Source organism: Stigmatopora argus, chromosome 4, assembly GCF_051989625.1.
Source record: "Stigmatopora argus isolate UIUO_Sarg chromosome 4, RoL_Sarg_1.0, whole genome shotgun sequence".
Classification (NCBI taxonomy): Eukaryota; Metazoa; Chordata; class Actinopteri; order Syngnathiformes; family Syngnathidae; genus Stigmatopora; species Stigmatopora argus.
The window spans coordinates 18,484,156-18,504,855 of NC_135390.1; the positions used below are offsets into that span (position 1 = coordinate 18,484,156).

The 20,700-nt window shown below is 40.8% G+C and overlaps 1 protein-coding gene across 1 annotated transcript in view; it reads left to right on the forward strand.

Moving 5' to 3' along the window:
- The window catches only part of iglon5 (IgLON family member 5), a 168,309-nt gene that overhangs the window by 122,998 nt on the left and 24,611 nt on the right, over window positions 1-20,700 (forward strand). The window contains exons 3-4 of the mRNA XM_077599369.1: window positions 12,264-12,342; window positions 18,279-18,511. Of these exons, the coding sequence (XP_077455495.1) occupies window positions 12,264-12,342; window positions 18,279-18,511 (312 nt within the window). The remainder of the gene's footprint in view (window positions 1-12,263; window positions 12,343-18,278; window positions 18,512-20,700) is intronic.

Sequence of the window (20,700 nt, forward strand, 5' to 3'; positions counted from 1 at the left end):
GTACATAACGGCCTTCCAAATGAAATAAAAACAATAACAACTGTGACAAAAAATGATCTAGCGGATGTATAGCACAATCCCCTACTACTACCATAACCACTGCTACTACCATGCCTTATATTATATAAAACAAATTTTAAGATAGGACCTTCATTGAAGGTGTGCTGTATAGTCTGGAAAATACAGTAATTTTGAAGCAAAACTTTGTCAGTAGATACTGCACTCCAAATTGTCCTTCAAAGGTGAGTGGTATCAGGTTAAAGCTATCTGACCTTTGTGTAGCCTTCAGAATACTTGTGACAGAAAGTACGTGTATTCTCTGATTTAAAATAAAATAAAAGAAGGGTAGAGAGAGGGACATAGAGGGAGGCGGGAGGGAGACTTTTTGCACTGGTGAATCGTAATATAACATAAACAAATTTAAATGAACTTGGATTACGATGCAGACACACTCAAAAATAAGTTGAATCTAACCTTACACTAAACTTGATTCTAATTTTGTTTGACATTTTTATACCTTCTCCTGGCCGGGTTGGCTGTTTGCCCCGCCTCCACCCTCACGTTCACTATCGAAGGGCTGTTTGCTGTTGTATTCCCTTCAAAATATTCCGAAAATGATGCACACAAATGTCCTCGCAATAGGATAACGCACGACCACTTGCCAACGAGAAGTAGTCTTGAATGACCGATCGCTCCGCCAACAGGATCTAACAGGCTAAGGGGGGGGAAAATACTGAAATAAATGCAATGCTCCGCCCCGTGCTCTCAGAGACATTACAAAGAGGTAGTTGCGACCAGAGACAATACAAAGAGGGAGTTGCGACCCAGTACCCCTGATGTTCTTATGAGCAGCCAACGAGAAGTAATATATACTCCTCGTTTTGGCGATCGCTCCGTATTTCGAGTGACGGAAAAAAACACTGAAAAAAATGCAACGCTCCACCCAGTGCTCGTAGATATCTGTTATACACGGTAGAGATTCGGCAAAAAAGACAGTGCGCTAAAATGATAAACAGCTTTTCATGTCTTGGCCACCTGGCTTTCTCGTATCTCGAAATGTTTCTCGTATTTAGAGATAATTATTTGCTCGAAATTTTACTCTTATCTCGAGATGCTCGTATGTCGAGGTACCACTGTATTGTCTCAAGAAGGTGCAAATTGTTTGCCTCTTTGGGGACATCTGTACTTGTGAAGTACATCTTTCAAAGACATGACAGAAGGGAGACTTACAAATCTGTTACAGGACCACCGAGTGCATTTAGGGGCTTCCACGGGGCCTTGTGTGTGAAACTAAGTAATAGTTTAACTCTTTTATTGATCTCAAGAGCGTATTTAAGAGTGGACAAAAAGATGGCGGCGGTAAAAGATAGCCAAACGCAATTTTTGTCATCGCTTCGCTGCACTTGACTCAATGTCCGTGATCTGCCACTGCCCATTGAGGTTGCACAAGTGCTGCATTGAGACGCCCACCCCCCTCCACCCGCGTTCCGCAGCGCTCTATTGATTGCTGTGTGAAGAGGGATTAGTGGCCGGGAGGGAAAAGAAGATGTAGAGAGGGAGGGAGGGAGGCGAGGATGAGGGGAGGGGGATTGTGGCGAAGGGGTGGGAGGACCATGGCCAGGTAAGGCTTGGATTTGTGAGACAGCGACAAATGGACTGAGAATTGAAAAGATGGAGGAATGGAATGAGGAATGACAAAGAGTGAAAGTTGTCAAGAGGAATGGATTGGTGGAGAGAGGGAGGGAGGGAGAAATGTGACTGGGGAGGGGGCAACAGGAGCCAAACCAGACTAAGACTTTTCCAGAAATCATTGACACCAAGTACTGACCGAGACTAGGCACCAAGACCGAGATGAGGTTTTTTAAGGGTCGAATACAGCATTAGATGACGACCTTTAAAATAAGACCAGCACTGAGACAAAGCGCAAAAATGGAGTACAGTGGTACCTCGAGATACGAGCTTAATTCGTTCCGGGACTGAGCTCATATGTCGATATTCTCGTAACTCGAATGAATGTTTCTCATTGAAATGAACTAAAAATGAATTAATTCGTTCCAGCCCTCTGAAAAAACACCAAAGACAGGATAATGGGTTGGAAAAAATGTTTTATTTCTTCTAATTTGCCATTTATTAACAAAGTAACACATAAATAGTGGTTTAATATTACTAAAATGTGTTTAATAGTACCAAAATTATACAGATTTCGAAGGGGGAAAGAGAGAGGGGGGCGCTTTTTGCACGGCAACACACTCGTTTAATAACATAAGCAAATTTAAATGAACTTGGATTACGATGCAGACACACTCAAAAATAAATTTAATCTAACCTTACACTAAACTTAATTCTAATTTTGTATTTAAGTTTGATACCGGCCGGGTTGGCTGTATTTGCCCCGTCTCCACCCTCACTTTCTCTATCGATGTGCTCAAAATTTTACTCGTATCTCGAAATGCTCGTATGTCGGGGTAGTCGTATGTCGAGGTACCACTGTATTATGCGAGTAGTTTGGGTTTTTAAGTCCGAGACCGAACAAAGACCTTCAAATTGGGGTCCCTACCATGAACTGACTCAAATGTTCAATAAAAATAATGACTGAGAAAAAATACCAACACACTGGAAGTCTGATAAGTATGTATTTTTGTCACATCTTTTACGTATGTGTTGTGGTATTTAGTAGAAAATGACTGATTAAAGCGAGATAAATTACAGTTTGGCTTAAAAATGCTTCATTTTACAAAAAAACAGTCCTTTTTCGTTCAGGGGGTTTAAATACATTCGTGTGTATTTTTAATGTCTATCAAATATTAGTGGAATTTGGTTTTTTCTTGCAACCTAGTCGCTATCCCCCAAGAATAGCATGAGTCTATTGAATTTGGTGGGTTGACAATTCTGTCAAAATGCTCTAAAGTGAAGTTTGCTTCAAACAGACCGCGAGTACTCGTGTGTAAACCCGTTGATTGTGTATGCGGGAACCGCAGAGGGGAGCCTCTACTCCGTCTTTGTTCGGCGCAGTCGAGGGTCCTCGTTTTGGGGCACTTTAAAGATGAAAGTCGATTGGCTGCCACAATCGTTTAAATATGTAGAGCTCACCGATGGCAATTTTGAGTGTGTTCGCTTCTCTCCTGGGAACAACAAACATTTGTGGCCCAGAAGGGGATGAAGTCGACCTTAGCAGATTGATTCCCAACAACTCCTTCCGTCTATGACAGGTGTCACATTTACCCTTCAGGCACAATGCTGGGCAGCCCATGTAGCAGCGAGTACAAAATCAGCTATCTGCACTTGAAGGCTTATTCCTTCAATGCAGTACGGAAACTTTGTTACAGTACTTTTCGACAGTTTTCCAGTGTCTTTTCTGGGATATTTATTTTCCAACGTTTATTTTTTTAACTTTACCGACGATTGAAAACATTCTCACCTCCGTAGTGCCGGCCCGCGAGGACCGCATTACAAGCCTGCGGGCACTTTTACCGCCTCAACAACCTTTCATGTGTTCCCCAGCACTACCACACACTACGAAAATACACGGCAAGATATTAGCGATTGGACGTGATGGTGTCTGTCCAGAGTTAATGGGATCACAAGAGAGAAAGACGGGATATCGCTAACGGTTAATGTTTAATCCCTCACCTTCCCAACTTTCTTGCTTACTGCCGGCGTCTCCTCGCATCTGATAATCCTCACGCCGCCTCCTCGTATCATGGAGGTGCGCGTGTAAATATTTAATTGGATGCCGCGTGACGCTCTTAATTATGCGGGTGCATGTCACATTTCTCTCTCTCCCTCTGGCTGCCTTCACACTGTCAAACTGGGCACCCGTTTCGGCTAAGATTTGTTGTGTTTTGCTATTTATGTCGACTCAGTTGAATTAAAAACGGCTTTCCTGCCCCGGGTTTTGGAATTTAATGATTTGTTTCCTAAGGGCGTGCTCACACCTGCCCTGTATGGTTTGGACTAAACCCAAAAACTACTTTTTTGGGTTAGTGATTGGTTAAAGCAACAGTCTTATCGACGCTTGTTTAATCCAGCAGAGCCTGCAGGACTGATTGTGAAGGCCTTGAGGCAGATTTCTGACCCAGGCAACAAATAATGGCTGAAATGTGATTGGTTAAATGCTTCAATATGAAAACACATCTGGTAGCAGTGCAACCAGGGGGAAAAGCAACGAAAGGAAGCTAACAGACAATTTGGAATTATTTAATAATTTAAGTATTGATGGACAAAATATAATTAACATCAGTCTGTGATTCAGATATTTCTTAGGCCAGCAGAGACGCCCTTGAAGGCCCTGACGGCACACCACTGCCCTAACCCCATCCACTAAATCTTCTAACCCTCATCCCCGTAATCCTGACGTAAGCCCTCATCCTACATGGAAATGCGGCATCAGAAAGCTAACCAGAGACCAAGTTCATTACTAGTGAATGCTTTGTTGTTAGCCTCCGAGTGCACACCTACTCATCCCTGCTCTCACAGACAGGTTTTCCCACATTTTCCTAAGCCAACTGGGCGCCATTTCCATCTGTCTTCGCAACCCGTCACTTCTTCTACACGCGTCCCGTCACCCTCCCGCCGTGGCCCCTCGTTTACCGAGGCTCGAACGATCAAAACGCGCCTTTGAAACCCTTTCCAGGCCCGCGTTTAAATGTATTTTTGTCTTGTTTTCCTTTTTATTTCATTATTACTGAGTCCTCTGTTTCTCATCTTGAAAGCGACCATGCTTTCAGAGGAAGTCATCCTCTTCCTTCGTACGCGTCTGGGTGGGTGTGGGTGTGTGGGATTGTCAAGGGCAATGCAAAATAGATGAGCAGCACAAAGGAAGACGCCGGGGCTAAAGTCGTACAGCTCAATAGAGCGCCGCTCACAAGTGTCTGCCGGCAGCGAGTGCAATTACAAACACGGCGCATGTAAAAGTCAAGAGAATACAAATCACATAATAGACGCCGAGCTTCCGAGCGGGTGCGATACGCACACACCCGCGTGCGTACCGCACCGTCGACTACTCCGTAGCGGCACTGTAATGTAAAATGTGTCATACAAATACATGTGTAATCCCTCTCTGTCCTTTAAATGTTATTCGGGTAGAAATATGGAGAACTGCGCGTGATTGGTTATGTGCCGCCGCCACGGGTGAATGTGGGTGTGGCCTCGGTGCAGCGATACAGAAGGTCATTGCAATGACGGGCACGGGAAGGAACTAGGGCAGGCTATATTTTGATATGTCACCAAATGGGTCGTTTTGTACAGGTATGTTAACTCGTTCACTCCCAGCCCCCCAAAAAAGCCTTGACTATTCATTAGTTTATGTATTTTTTAAGTAGTAATCTTTAAGATTTGTCGTTGTTTTTGGTGAGGACATGAACTAAAATGGCTATTGCTCGGTTATCCGAGGACAGAAAATGAAGTTTGATGGGGATATCGTAGAGATGTGCATTTAGTATTTAGCATGGTAAGCCATAAAATCGGACAAACTGAAAAACGTATGCCTTTTATTTTGAAAATACCATCAACATTCGTGTCAAAGTGGCGGCCCGGGGGCGAAATCTGGCCCGTCGCTTCATTTTGTGTGGCCCGGGAAAGTAAATCATGAGTGCTGACTTTCTGTTTTAGGATCAAATTAAAATGAAGAGTATAGATGTCTATTACATTTCATGATTTCCCCCCTTTTAAATGAATAATTGTAATTTTTTAATCCATTTTTTGTTTTTAGTTCAAAAATCATTTTGTAAAATCTGAAAATATTTTTAAAAAACTCAAATAAACATTGTTTCAGATCTATAAGAAAAACTGAATATTCAGGGATTTTAATACAGTTCTTTTAATCCATTTATTTAAAAAAAATCAAAATATTATATCTAAAATGGTCCGGCCCACATGAAATCGAGTTGACGTTAACGCGGCCCGCGAACCAACCCGAGTCTGACACCCCTGATCTAACACTTGTTTTTTTAATACATTTTTAAAAGCCTCAGAAAAAGATGTGTTTAAATACAATAATAGAATATATAATAGTGAGTTTTATTCAGAATTGTTTCTTTACACTCTTTTTGGAAAGACTGATTCATCTTTATTTTTACATACCCGTTGTCTTTTTCATAATTCTTTCTTTCCTTTTTTTTCTTTCTTTCAATTTCCAGCAACTAAATCCGACATTTTTCAATCATTGTGGTCACTTGATGTTCAGGCTAGCGAGTCCATCCCAATTCAAGTCAATATTGTCAATCTTTTTTTGATTCTTGTTGTCGAGCACCTGCGCTAGTTTTGTTGTGGGATTCCGTGGCTCTTTCAGATTACACCAGCAACCGGCAGGGCAAAAAAAAAATCTTTTTCAGCTGGAATGCCAATGAAGTGACTAACCTACGATAAGGTCTCCCTCTCTGGCACAGAGTCACAACGACAGCAAGCTGTCAGAGATGTTTTTTCAACAAACCTTGGTTCCTGAGCAACCCGTTCTGTTGCGAGATAGTCTTTCCGTCCTCACCTATTTGGCTTTTCTCACCTTACTTTAAATCACGTGTAAAAGTGGCGGCCCGGGGGCCAAATCTAGCCCGCCGCATCATTTTGTGTGGCCCGGGAAAGTAAATCATGAGTGCCGACTTTCTGTTTTAAGATCAAATTAAAATGAAGAGTATAAATGTATATTAAATTTCCTGATTTTCCCCCTTTTAAATCAAAAATTGTAATTTTTTAATCATTTTTTCAGTTTTTAGTTAAACATTTTGTAAAATCTAAAAATATATTTTAAAAAAAAAGCTAAAATAAACATTTTTTTTAGATCTATAAAAAAACGGAATATTCAGGGTTTTAAATCCAGTTCTTTTAATCCATTTATTTAAAAAATCTAAATATTATATCTAAAATGGTCCGGCCCACATGAAATCGAGTTGACGTTAACGGAGCCCGCAAACCAACCCGAGTCTGACATCCCTGCTTTAAACCATCTGTCCTCGCTTTCCAGAATATGCACATTTTAGTCCTCAAAAGAGCACTGCACCTCCTTTCAATGCAGGTAGACATCTGATTCTTGACCTGCAGAGTTGGCCCGTTTGTGTTGTGGTGTGTGTGTGTGTGTGTGTGTGTGTGTGTTCATCAGTTGTTGGGTTTTCCCTATGCGCTTCTGTGAAGTTTGTTATTCGACAGAATTTATCAGCAACGCAACTGGTATGAATAGAATTGGGAATGTTATAAACATTTTTCACCCCTAAATTTTTCAACTTTGTCTTGCCACATCATTTTGTGGCCAGTGAAATCCAATCTTTCAATTTCCATTTCTTGCCATTCAAATAGAGGGCAATTAGCCAGTGCTGGAAGGAGCAATCTACCGTATTTTCTCGCATATAGGCCGTTTTTCTCGCTAAAAAAAAATGGATCTAAAACAATGTTTATTTTAGGTTTTTTAAAATATATTTTTAGATTTTACAAAATGATTTTTGAACTAAAAACACAGAAAAAAATGATTAAAACAATACAATTATTGATTTAAAAGGGGGAAACTCCGGAAATTTAATATACATCTATACTCTTCATTTTAATTTGATCCTGAAACAGAAAGTCGGCACTCATGATTTACTTTCCCGGGCCACACAAAATGATGCGGCGGACCAGATTTGGCCCCCGGGCCGCCACTTTGACACATGTGATCTATAGCAATATAAGAGTAAATAAATTCATACATTTATGGGGCCTCCCAAATGAAACCTTCACTACAATTTTGCCCATGACAAAATTGACGTGATTGACAGCTGATCCGGTCCCTGACAAATACATTCTCCTTCCAACCCAAATAAATGTCTGCCTCCAATCTAACCTGCCACCAAATGTTTAAAAAAATAAATGAATAAAAAACAGAGGTGTGCTCTGTTTAATATGAAACATTTCTCACCAAATCAAAAGTGTTGCTCATGCAGCTGTGAAGCAAAGACATCCCTGCTGCTTTGGTTTGCCGATAAGAGCGTCGCGAGTAGGCAACACTTAATGTGTCTTTACGTGGGGAATTTTTGACCCGGTTGTTGTGCAGAATTTGGCATGCAGGGTGCCAATCGAGCTGTGAAAGTAGCAATTGAGTGGGGAAAAGGGGAATAGCACCTCGCCACTTTGTAACCTTGGTGTGCGCATGTCACTCATTCCATTGGAATATATGTGCGCGGGTGTGTGTATGTGTCGACAGAATTTGTATTTAGGATATGAAAGCGTGTCACAGGCGTATCCGAGCCCCCGGCTCATGAAGGGAATAGAATTAACCCAAATAAAATGGGGTGTGGAGGCAGGGGGAACACATGAAAAGGACCAACGACGCTCTGAGGCCGGCGGGTGGAGTTGCAGTGTAATTCCCCAAAAATTGTAAATAACGTTTGTGGCAGTTTTCTAACCATGTGGCACGTGGGTTTTTTGGGGGGTTCACAACTGCAATTTAATACGTTAGTGTAATATTTCTGTGGAGGTTTGTAAAGTAAAACTTGCTGTATGTATTTGCGTTAGTGATTTTTAAGTATTAAACACTAAAAATGTGAAGGGGGCGGGGTTACATAGTCAGTGTCAATAACGAGTGCTATTTGTGTATTCTACACACACAAAGGACGCACCGTTTTTATAGACGCAGCCAGGCATGCCAAAACATACACCAGCTTAAACATACACGCTACACCCACACGCTAAAAACACATTTTTAAAAAGGCAACGGAAGCAAAACTGAGTTCAGTTGTACTTTATTTAGGCATTTTACAATGTACTCACGTCATCATCACCCACAAAACCATCAAAGTCCTCATTTTCTGTGTCCGAATTGAACAATTGTCCAAATGAGTCATCGAAAACGCTGAGTTTTATACATTCGTCCAGGCGGCCACAATCCATTCGCAAATAGTAGCTAGCTAGTAGCAAGCGTAACTATTCCAACGCTGTCTTCCATACTTCGTAAAGCTGTGTTGATGTCGATGTATACAGGCCACAATCCATTGGGTGTATTGACAAAAGAACTACATATCCCAGCAGTCACTGCGCAGTACTTTTTCTACGGGGAAAATAGTGGAGTCGGGGGCTGCTTGCCGTAGTTGTGAGAGTTGTAGAGGATGGTGTACCCTATCGACTGATTTATTTTATTTTATCGTGATAACAATTTTAGTATTGGTCCATATATAAAGCACACTGGATTATAAGGTGCCCTGTCTATTTTGGAGAAAATTTAAGACTTAAGTGCGCATTGTAGTCGTGAAAATACAGTACTTTACATGACTTTTTATTAGGGCAATTTTGAGGTAATTCTTGAAACAATCAATTATTGAAATAGTTTATAATCCCGTTGTTGTTTGATTGCGGCAGGTCATGACAACAGTTTTCAAGCCTAGAATGGTACAATTGAAGGATATCTTTCATTTATTAATGATAATTTTGCTTGCCATTTTCCCATTACATAATTTTTTTTAAGCCTACCATATTTTTTAACAATAAGATGCTCCTTGGAAACTTTTTATTGTCAACTGTGGTCTATTTATTTACCGTTTTCTTGTTTTTAGTCAGGGGTGTCTTGAAGTGCGCCAATTATCGGCAATGTAAGCAGTAAAAAAGTCTTAAATTTGGAGGTTGTACACATACTAAAGTAAAAAAATATTATTACAGAATGTTAAAATGCAAACAATAAAAAAATGGAAATTCTGAATTTAAATAAAAGAATAAAGTCCCAGTATGGAGGTTTTTAAGGACGCGACAGTGTTAGCATCTTGACAAATGCGGGAATAAAAACATGACTGTTGTCATTTTTAAGACTAACGTCAGCATTTTTAGGCTCAGAAATGCTGGTGAGAAAACAAGCTCATTTAGAAATCCATCCAACGTTGGAATTGAATATACATTCCCGCAGCAAAAGGCAAGACGGCAGACTTGTGTGGGTGTCCCTCAACCCCGCTTGTGAAACCTTCCCATCACTTCCACACGCAGAATCATTTGTCTTGATGAAATGATAAACGAGGCGGCACTTGACTTCGCTTCCCTTCCGTTTAGCGTAGCTCGTGCTCCGAGACGAAAACCTCGTCCGGGGGTCCGACTGGGGAACGCTTCTACTTTTACGAAGATGAATTTATTAACGCTCAAGGCTGGAAGCCGCCGGTATATTGAGGTCATCCCTCCATAGTTAAGAACGGGTCCTTCTTGATCAAGGATGTTAAAGTCAGTTTGGTTCGCGGGCCACATTGATGCCGACTCGATCTGGATCTGCACCAGTTTATTTTTGGCCCAAAAAGGGAACTTACTTGACACCATTTACAGCAATTCACATTTAGCGACATCAATGGTATTGAACGCTGATCATCCACAGCCAGTTTAAGTGAATTGGACATCTATTATGGTCAACAGCAAGCAATGAGTTCATTTTGCATCAATTACTGGCCATTTTAGGGTACTAGCAGGTTACTTTGGGTAAATTTTGGATCATTTCCCATAGATTTTGAAGGACTTTCCAGGATGCTTCTTCTCTAGGGGACTTCTTGTTGGCTTTAGGGCATTTTTGACTAGATTTTTATTTTTAATTTGAAATTTCCTTGGTTGCAGTAGCCAGACAGACACAGAAGACATTGTAGACCTAGGTACAAAAAACTGGAGCCACACATATGACGTCCACAAGGTTACTTCTGCAGACTGAGACTGAGGTTTTTTTGATATTATTTTATATTTTAGGGTCACCGACTGCCGACGTTTTGACGAACAAATTTAAATGAACTTGGATTACGATGCAGACACACTCAAAAATAAATTTAATCTAACCTTACACTAAACTTAATTCTAATTTTGTATTTAAGTTTGATACCGGCCGGGTTGGCTGTATTTGCCCCACCTCCACCCTGACTTTCTCGATCGATGTGCTGTTTGCTTTTGTATTCCCTTCAAAATATTCCGAAAATGATGCACACAAATGTACTCACAATAGGATACCGCACGACCACTTGCCAACGAGAAGTAATATAACAACGCTCCGCCCAGTGCTCGTAGATGTCTGTTATTCACGAAAGAGATGCAGCAAAAAGACGCTGCGCTACAATGATAAACAGCCTCATGTCTTGGCCACCTGGCTTTCTCGTATCTCAAAATTTTTCTCGTATCTCGAGATAATTATTTGCTCGAAATTGTACTCGTATCTCGAAATGCTCGTGTGTCGGGGTGCACGTATGTCGAGGTACCACTGTACAGTATAAACAAGCTACAAATTGACCCACAGCCCAGATCAGATTTCCTACCGGGACACTTCCAGCCCACGGGCTATACTTTTGAAACCCCCCTTCTTGATGAAATCAGGTGTACAAAATACAGAGCACCATACGGACAGGTAAAAAGTCCTTGGTTAATTTACATTTTTGCTCTGCTGGGCCGAAAAAAAAAAAAGAAGAAAAAAAGAATTTATTTTTTCGCTTCACCCAAGTGTCCGGCACAAAATCACATTTCCTCGTTAACAAATGTCTCTCTGGCTGTGTCAGTGCTTTTTCTTCCGCAATTGTGTGTATGTATGTGCGAGTCCCCCTTCTGTTACTAGCCCTTCATTTCACGGTCCGGCACCCCCGCATGAATCCTTTTCCTTGGGCTCATTATCAGAGCCGTTCCACGAACATCCTGGCAGAATGTGGGAAGAGGCAAACTGATTATTCTGGGGAGGGTCAACGCCGACGTTGTCACTTTTTTGTTGCTTTGTTTTGCGCATCCGTGACTAGAGATGTCCCAGATTTGATGGGAAATCCGGCCCGATTGCGTTATTTTCCAGGGATGGGGGAAAAAGATCAGGTTTTTCAAATGTAGTCTTTATTTTTAAATTGCAACTCATTGGCTGTCATTGACGGAGATAGACGTCCAATCCAGTTTGACTGGATTTGATCGTTTTGAGTCAAAATGGATTGGATGTCTAAAAGAAACACTTAATATTCTGCTTTTAAAAAAAGTGTATTGAAAAAATTCTATTATTTCAATCAAAAACAGCTAAACTCATCCTTTTTATCTAATTTTCTTTTTGTAAATGATTAAATATTAGTATTAATATATAGAGATTATGATGATAATGATTTCTGTATAAGATCGTAATCCCCCTAATAAACCCACCTTCCAATTTAGATTTTTTTGCTGCTTACCCTTCACAGCCAATCAATAAATTGGACGCCTATGGTCGTCAATGGCCCCGATGCGCGATTATTTTTCTTGTCCATCGATGATCTCGAGAACATCTGCGTGCTCATCTGTTGCCATCTTTTCTATCCTCACCGGAGTGTCCTATCGTCTGTTCTTGGCAGGCTGGAGTGCGCACAGCGCCGAATTTGAGCACCTGCCGGAAAACATTACGGTTCTCGAAGGCGAAAGCGTCACATTGAGGTGAGTCTTGACTCCGTACACCTGCGCCCGCTAATTACGTTTGGAAAACCTTTTTGTCTTCACACACACACACACACACACGCACACTACATGACAAAAACCAGTCACCTGTCATGGCCGCCACTGCCAGTCAGCCCACTTTGCATCATATTCTTTAACTATGTTTATCCCTCAACAAAATAGATCACACTTTTTTTTCACATTGACATTTATGATTTGTCATTTTCAAGAATCTCTCCAAAAATATCTCAGTTGACTTCAATTTTTTATTTTTATTTTTGAAGGCAAAACTAAAACAAACTAAAGTCAGCCTATAACTGGCAGTGAACAGCAATGTTTATTTATGCATTATTTATTATGTTAACTTAGTATCTGTTATGTTGACCAATTTATTTATTCCTTATTTACTGATGATTTATTTTGTATCATTCTTAATTATTATTTCTCCCTTCATTTGTTTGTTTGTTGTTATTTGTGCACTTCCCTACTCAGTTGTTGACTAATTATGTTGACTACAACTTAGTATCTATTATGTTGACCAATTTATTTATTACTTATTTACTGATTTTTTATTTTTCATTATTATTAATTATTTCTCCCCTCATTTGTTTGTTTGTTGTTATTTGTGCACTTCCCTACTCGTGTTGTTGACTAATTATGTTGACTACTTATTTATTGATAATTTATTGTTATTATCTATTGATTTTGTTTGTCTGTCGGTTTGTTGTTGTCATTTGTGCTCTTTGTGGTGAAGCTTTAAATCTCATGCTACTTATTTAATGACAAAAGCATTCAATTCAATCTCTGACCGCAATCCATTTTTAAAAAATGGAGCCCTCTCAGTTAAGCTTTTGGACATCAGAGGCAAACTTGCTTGTTAAAAACAGACATTTTTGTTGATTACCCTCCCGGAATGAATCCCAATTTCTAATTTGACCTCTACTTTTGGCCTGCAGATGTGTATGAAGTAATCGTATAGCAGCTGAATATTGCTGCTGGTAGGGAGGCTAAAGCGACGAATATAATTGCATATTATTTGAAACAGTCAGGGCACTACCTTACTTTGAACTCAATATTTCTACAGCGGGAAACATGATTTTTTTTTAACGAGAGTCCTGCTAAGTTCGCAACCTGAGGAAAATTGCTGTTAATAGAACGACAACTATGAACATGAAGAATGCTGATTTATTAGGTATTTTATATTGGTTTTCTCTGGGTTTTCCAGTTCCTCCCACAAGCCAAAAACATGCATGCTAGGCTAAATGGTTGAGCACTCTAAATTGCCACACCGCAGCTATGATTGGTTGTCCTTTGTCTCCTCGTGCCCTGTAATTGGCTGGCCACCGATTCCAGGTGTCCCCCACCTGGAGCCAGTAGTTGAGTGGGCTAAGCTCCAGCATACCTCGCGACCCATGTGATGATAACTCTACACACAGCACTGAGCCACCTGGAGAACCATGGAAACTACGTGAGGATGCTTTTCATTGACTATAGCTCAGCCTTCAACACTATAATACCGGACATTCTGGCTGAAAAACTCTCCCACCTAGGACTATCCTCTTCCATCTGCTACTGGATTAAGAACTTCTTAACCAACCGTCCACAAACTGTTACACTTGGTCCCCACCTCTCTTCCTCCATTACACTGAGCACTGGCTCCCCTCAAGGCTGTGTACTGAGTCCTCTTCTATACTCCCTGTACACATACGACTGTACACCGACCCACCAGTCTAACTCCATCATCAAATTTGCCGATGGCATCACTGTGGTCGGACTCATCTCAGGAGGGGATGAGTCGGCCTACAGAGATGATGTCAACAAACTATCTTTGTGGTGCTTGGTGAACAATCTCACACTAAACAACACGAAAACTAAAGCAATAATCCTGGACTTTCGCAAACACAGCACAGATCTGGCCCCACTCCTCATAAATGGAGTATGTGTAGACAGGGTCCAGTCCTTTAAATTCCTGGGGGTCCACGTCACGGATAAGCTCTCCTGGTCTACAAACACCACAGCAGTAGTGAAGAAGGCCCAGAAACGACTCCATTTCCTCAGGGTACTCAGGAGGAACAACTTGGACACTAAGCTTCTGGTAACTTTCTATAGAGCCACTGTGGAGAGCATCCTGGCATACTACATCACAGTGTGGTACGCTGGAAGCACGGCAGCAGACAGAAAGGCCATGCAGAGGGTGATCAACACTGCCCAGAAGATCATCGGCTTCTCTCTGCTCTCACTGGATGGCATTGCCAGCCCTCGCTACCTCAGCAGAGCCAGGAACGTTGTCAGGGACCCATACCACCCTGGTCACAACCTATTCCAGCTGCTGCCCTCTGGCAGACGCTACAGGTCTCACAAAGCACGGACAAATAGACTTAAGGACAGTTTTTTCCCCACAGCCATCAGGACTCTGAACTTGAGCTAGCACGACACAGAATCCCTTCTGTGCAATAACTTCTGGGTGTGCAATAACAATGTGCAATATCTCAGGAATCTGTGCAATATTTTAGAATTCACCTAGCTGGGATGTGACTTTTTATACTTTTATACTACAATTTATGTTCTTTTTACTGGGAAAATACCCTTTTTGAAAAGCTTGGAGTAGCACCACCAATTTCGTAATACGCAGCTGTGTATGATGACAATAAAGGCTTTTGATTTGATAAGTGGTTGAGATAATGAATAAATGAATCCAGTATTGAAAGTAAACATTCCAAGGCTGCTCTCTAGAAAATTCAATTTGCAAAGTTTCATGCTTAACTTCAATGTTTTTCCTTTTTGTTGCTGTGTTGTGGTTTATTTTGCACCTCGTTAGACAATCGACTTAACGCATTGATGCTTTGACCCAAATGACTCCGTGTAATATTTCTCATCAGGCCTTTACGACTTCACGAGTAGCAATCAAATGGCCTCTTTTGTAATCAAAAGTGTGTGGATGCGTGCCAGCCAGCCTGCGGCTGACAAACAAAACACAAAAGTGCTTTATAAATAAACTTCCACTTCAATGTAAATCACTTTTCTCCTTTTTTTTTGCCCGAGTGGCTGAAATTCTTTTTTTTCCCTCTTCTGCTCCAGACGAAGCCGTTTGATGCGGGCCATTAAGACGAAGCCACATTTGATGTTATTACGCTTCTCATTTCCTCTGGGCTCCAAGTGCTGCTGCAGCAGTAGACGTGATTAAGTTTAAAATTAGATTAATACGCCATTTGTACACTGATTTTTATGACAGAATTACTGGCATAGAAGCTTGTCAGTGCATCTGCAAAACAACCGTCAACTTAGAGACTATTTATGTTGAAGGAAGTCTTATTCCATGAAGTTTTGGAAGGTTATTGCAGAGAGCAAACATTTTAAATTGGGAAAGTCCAAGCACGTCAGAAGCAGCATAAAAAAATCCAATCTTCCGGAATTATTTTTTAAATATAATTTATTTGTTTTTAATGGACCCTGATGAATTTGAGGCAAAGAGCCACAGTATATGCAAAATATATGAAACAAAGTGCCACCCCTCCCCCGGACTGGTCGCCAGTCAGCTGTTTGGCACACAGAGAGACAGGTGACCATTCATGGTCACAATCACATACCTGGCAACCTATACGTTTTTCCTGGATTTTATATGTTTTTCGATCGTTTCAAATTGTGTACGCTGTATAACAAATTGTGTATGGGAAAAAAGTTTTAAAAACATACGTTTATTTTTGTAAAACCGATCTCGTTTTACCCATCGGCTCTAATCCGGATTGTCTCGGTCACTGGTAGCAGACGAAAACGTCATCGCCAATTGCTAATGTTGTCATGCTTTAAAGAACGTGTCAAAGTGGCGGCCCGGGGGCCAAATCTGGCCTGCCGCATCATTTTGTGTAGCCCGGGAAAGTAAATCATGAGTGCGGACTTTCTGTTTTAGGATCAAATTAAAATGAAGAGTATAGATGTATATTAAATTTCCTGATTTTCCCCCTTTTAAATCAATAATTGTCATTTTTTAATATTTTTTTCTGTTTTTAGTTCAAAAATCATTTTGTAAAATCTAAAAATATATAAAAATGAACATTGTTTTAGATCTATAAAAAACTGAATATTCAGGGATTTCAATCCAGTTCTTTTAATCCATTTATTAAAAAAATCTAAATATTATATCTAAAATGGTCCGGCCCACGTGAAATCAAGTTGGCGTTAAAGCGGCCCGCGAACCAACCGAGTCTGACACCCTTGCTTCAAAGCATGATATCTGCATGCATTCCCCTTTCACAGGTTTGCCTTTTCACTATATAAATATAGCACGTCAGCAAGCAATGTACCCAGACAGTCAAGCTGTCAGCGTCATACAGCGACATCTACAGAATCTTTAGTGCATACAAACGCACCAACCTATTTAGCACCCCGTCTATTTTGGGGAAAATTTTGAACCTTAAGTGCGGCCTTTGTGAGTAAATATTTGTCGCGTTGTTCGAACGGTTTATTATCGCTTAATAAGGGGAATTGAAATCATCAATATTTAATAACATTAATAAATTAATCTATAAAATGTATTATTCATGGTATTATAGTATAACTAATGTATAAAATAAAATTTTAAAAAAATACAAAATTAAAAAACCTTAATAACAAGAGCAATTGGCCGAGATTGACAGGTATGCAATCATACCACCACCAACGGGAATCGAGTCCACGGCTGCCCGCATTGAAGTCGCCAGAATTATCAACTAGAAATAAAAGCGCATATAAAATGATCCAAGGTCACGTCAAATCAAGAAGACAAATTTACTCCAAAGCAGTTCTAGCAGAAAACAGAGATAAAAGCAATAGATGGATTTAAAGCAAATGTCTGTCAGTCACAAGCCTGTTCGCTTAATCATCTTAAACATGTCAAGGTGCCACTGCATGAGTCTCTATAATAACTTTGAATGCTTCTTAAGCCAGCCTGAGCTACAGTTAGTGTAGTCCTCTACACATTACAATGCTTACAAAGGTATTCATCAGCATAGCATGAGACGGATGAAAAGTGGTGAATAGATGAGCAGAGACGGCGCAAAGCTAGGGTAACATGAATCACGCGCTATTCACGGACACTTTTTTTTTTCAAATAAACCACAACACAATTGAACAGATTCTTTTTTGGCATGGGTTGATGTGAAACCACTCGAGGGGGAGGCAGTAGATATGCGTCAGTGTCGTCATTGTCATGGCGGCGCTCCGACGCCAACGCACAACAGCTCAAGGCCGGCAGGAAACATAGCTATTCCTTGTGTTTATTTAACAAGAAGTACTGGGGCAAAAGAAAGGCTTGACAAGACCGAAGTAACAAAGAGAAAGACGCAGGTGGGAAGAAGGCATGCGAGGGCAGACGAGAAACCAGGAAGCCGCCGTGGCTGACGAGGAAGGGTGATAGAAAAACATCTAGAGGGAACTTTTAGAAAGGAACTGACAAATTCCGTTCAGAAAACAAGAGTCTTTGACAATGGAATGAGGTACAAAAACTCCTGAAACTTTGAGACAGATTAAAATACTATGGTTGAGTCTCAACATGAACGCTGTCGTGCAAATCTGACAGTCTTTTTGTTTAAATGGATTGGATGTCTATCCCGTCGAATAAATTCACCTGTTGTAGGGCCATTTTTTTCGATTTCATGTGGTCCGGCCCACATGAAATCGAGTTGACGTTAACGCTGCCCGCGAACCAACCCGAGTCTGACACCCCTGATCTATAATCTTCATTTCGAATTTGATCCGAAAACAGAAAGTCAGCACTCATGATTTACTTTTTCGGGCCGCACAAAATGATGCTGTGGGTCAGAGTTGGCCCCCGGGCTGCCACTTTGACACCCGTGCTATAACCCATACGACTAAATCTGTATATCTAGATTAGTCAATTGCATTTCTGAAGCAAATGTCTTGTATCAAATACAAATATAAAAAAACTTTTGTCCTCATAGTTGTCGGATCCACGAGGAAGTGACACACAAGGCCTGGCTGAACCGCTCCAACATTTTGTTCGCGGGCAGCGACAAGTGGTCGCTGGACAAACGCGTCACCTTGGTCAATAGCAACAACAGCGACTTCTCGGTCCACATCGAAAATGTGCGAGTGAGCGACGAAGGGACGTACACGTGCACCTTCCAGGCCAACCACATGCCACACATCGCCCACGTCTACCTCATTGTGCAAGGTAAGAATTTTCACTTTTTTTTTTAGCATGTTGTGTATGAACACCCAAGCCGCAAAGTTTGGATATTTGCCATGTAAAGAAACCAAGACAAAAAAATCGCATTACTTTTCATATTTTAAACCAATAGGTTGAAATTTGAGAAATTATGCCTTTTCATCATGGGATGTAAACCAGTTAGATTAGGTTAGATTACATTTATTTTTGAGTGTGTTTGCATAGTAATCCAAGTTCATTTAAATTAGTTTATGTTATATTATGATTCACCGGTGCAAAAAGTCTCCCTCGCTCGAACAAATTTAACATGTTAAAATATATTAAAGTATTCTGTTGTTTTGTTTTGTTTAGGGCCATAAATGTAAGATATTTACCATTCAGTAGGCCCCCGAGATTTGGATTTAAAGGATGTCGGGCACACGTTTTTTTTCCGCCTCTCTCATTTACTTGCACCGTGTTATGGCGATTCTGCTTTCAGTTTGAAATTTTAAATTGTAAAATCTGACAGGAATCAAGTTAGCAATTTCCTATTCCGACTCATCGCACGATAAACTCAACGAGTCTCGACTACCGTTTCCCAATGAGTCATACACCCACCGCCGTAATCCCAAGTTCAACTACAAATCGGCAAACCATTACGGAAATTATTCTTATTGCACAATTTGAAGAGTTATAGATCTGTGTGAGTCTTGATAATTGATTTTAAAATACCCATACAGTGGTACCTCGACATACGATCGTAATCCGTTCCGAGACTGAGATCGTATGTCGAGCTTTTCGTAACTCGAGCGAATGTTTCCCATTGAAATGAATTGAAAACAACCCTCTGAAAAAACACCAAAAACAGCATATTGGATTGGAAAAATGTTTTATTTCTTCTAATTCGCCATATATTGACAAAGTAATAAATAACAAGTGGTTTAATAGTAATAAAATGTGTTTAATAGAAGTAAAATTAGACGCATTTCGCGAGGGGAGAGACAACGACACACATGGAGGTGGAGTGGGGACTGTTCGATGGGAACTTTATCCACGGCACTCGTAAACGAACAAACAAATTTAAATTAACTTGGATAAATATATACAGACACACTCAAACATACGTTTAATGTAACTTTACACAAAACTGAATTCTAGTTTTGTCTTGATCTTTTTTTTTTTACCTTCATTTTCCGGGTAAGCGGTTTGCCACGCCTCCACCCTCGCGTTCGCTATCGATGGACTGTTTTCTGTTGTATTGCCTTCAAAATATTCCGAAAATGATGCACACAAATGTCCTCACAATAGGATAACGCACGACCACTTGCCAACGAGAAATAGTCTTTAAAGAACGATCGCGGGAGCTTCTTTCCTTAGAAAGAATAACTGGAAATGCAATAGCTTAGCTTACCCACGTATTGATTGCGGGTAATGAAGTTTAATTCTGAGAAAGGGTGCTATTGCTGTTGTGTGCACGAGTATACTTCATTACCCAGAAAGCCCTCTTTTTGCCCGTGCATGCGCGTTGTGCATTTCCTGGTCGAAACTCGTCTGAATAAATCGTTCAGTCCTCGTAGATATCAGTTATACACGAAAGAGATGCAGCAAAAAAAGCACAGTGCGCTACAATGATAAACAGCTTCTCATGTCATGGCCACCTGGCTTGGTCGCATCTCGAAATTTTAATCGTATCGCGAGCGAATTATTCGATCGAAATTTTCGTCGTACCACGAGCATGTTGTATCACGAGGTACCGCTGTAATATTTTCTCCCGCCTCTATCTTATTGTGTAAGGTCAACCTAGGTTTTCGCTCTCAAGTGCTACATCTGCTAAATGACTTAATTACGCGTTCTGTCGGTTGGCCGCGATTGATACCGCGGAAGCAATCAGGTGTTTTCATGGGGGACTCTTTGTGCCTTTTCCTGGTAAATCGTACCTAAAAAGTCCTCGTGGCATTTTAACACGAGAGTCAAGTCACGTGAATATAGTCTCGGATTCATTACGGTTCCCATGAAAAGCAGCAAAAATAAAAGATAGGCTAATAGTGCAGGTGCTGGGTGACAAAGTGGACAGATGAGAGGCTTTTTCTCACTTAGCCGCCGTTGAATTGGTCGACTTGTCTTGATTTAGGAAGTCAGGCAGATTAGAAGTGAGCTGAAAGCCGCATGGAGCCTCCACTGCCTCTGCTGAGAAAAAAATGCTGCAAAAATGTCAC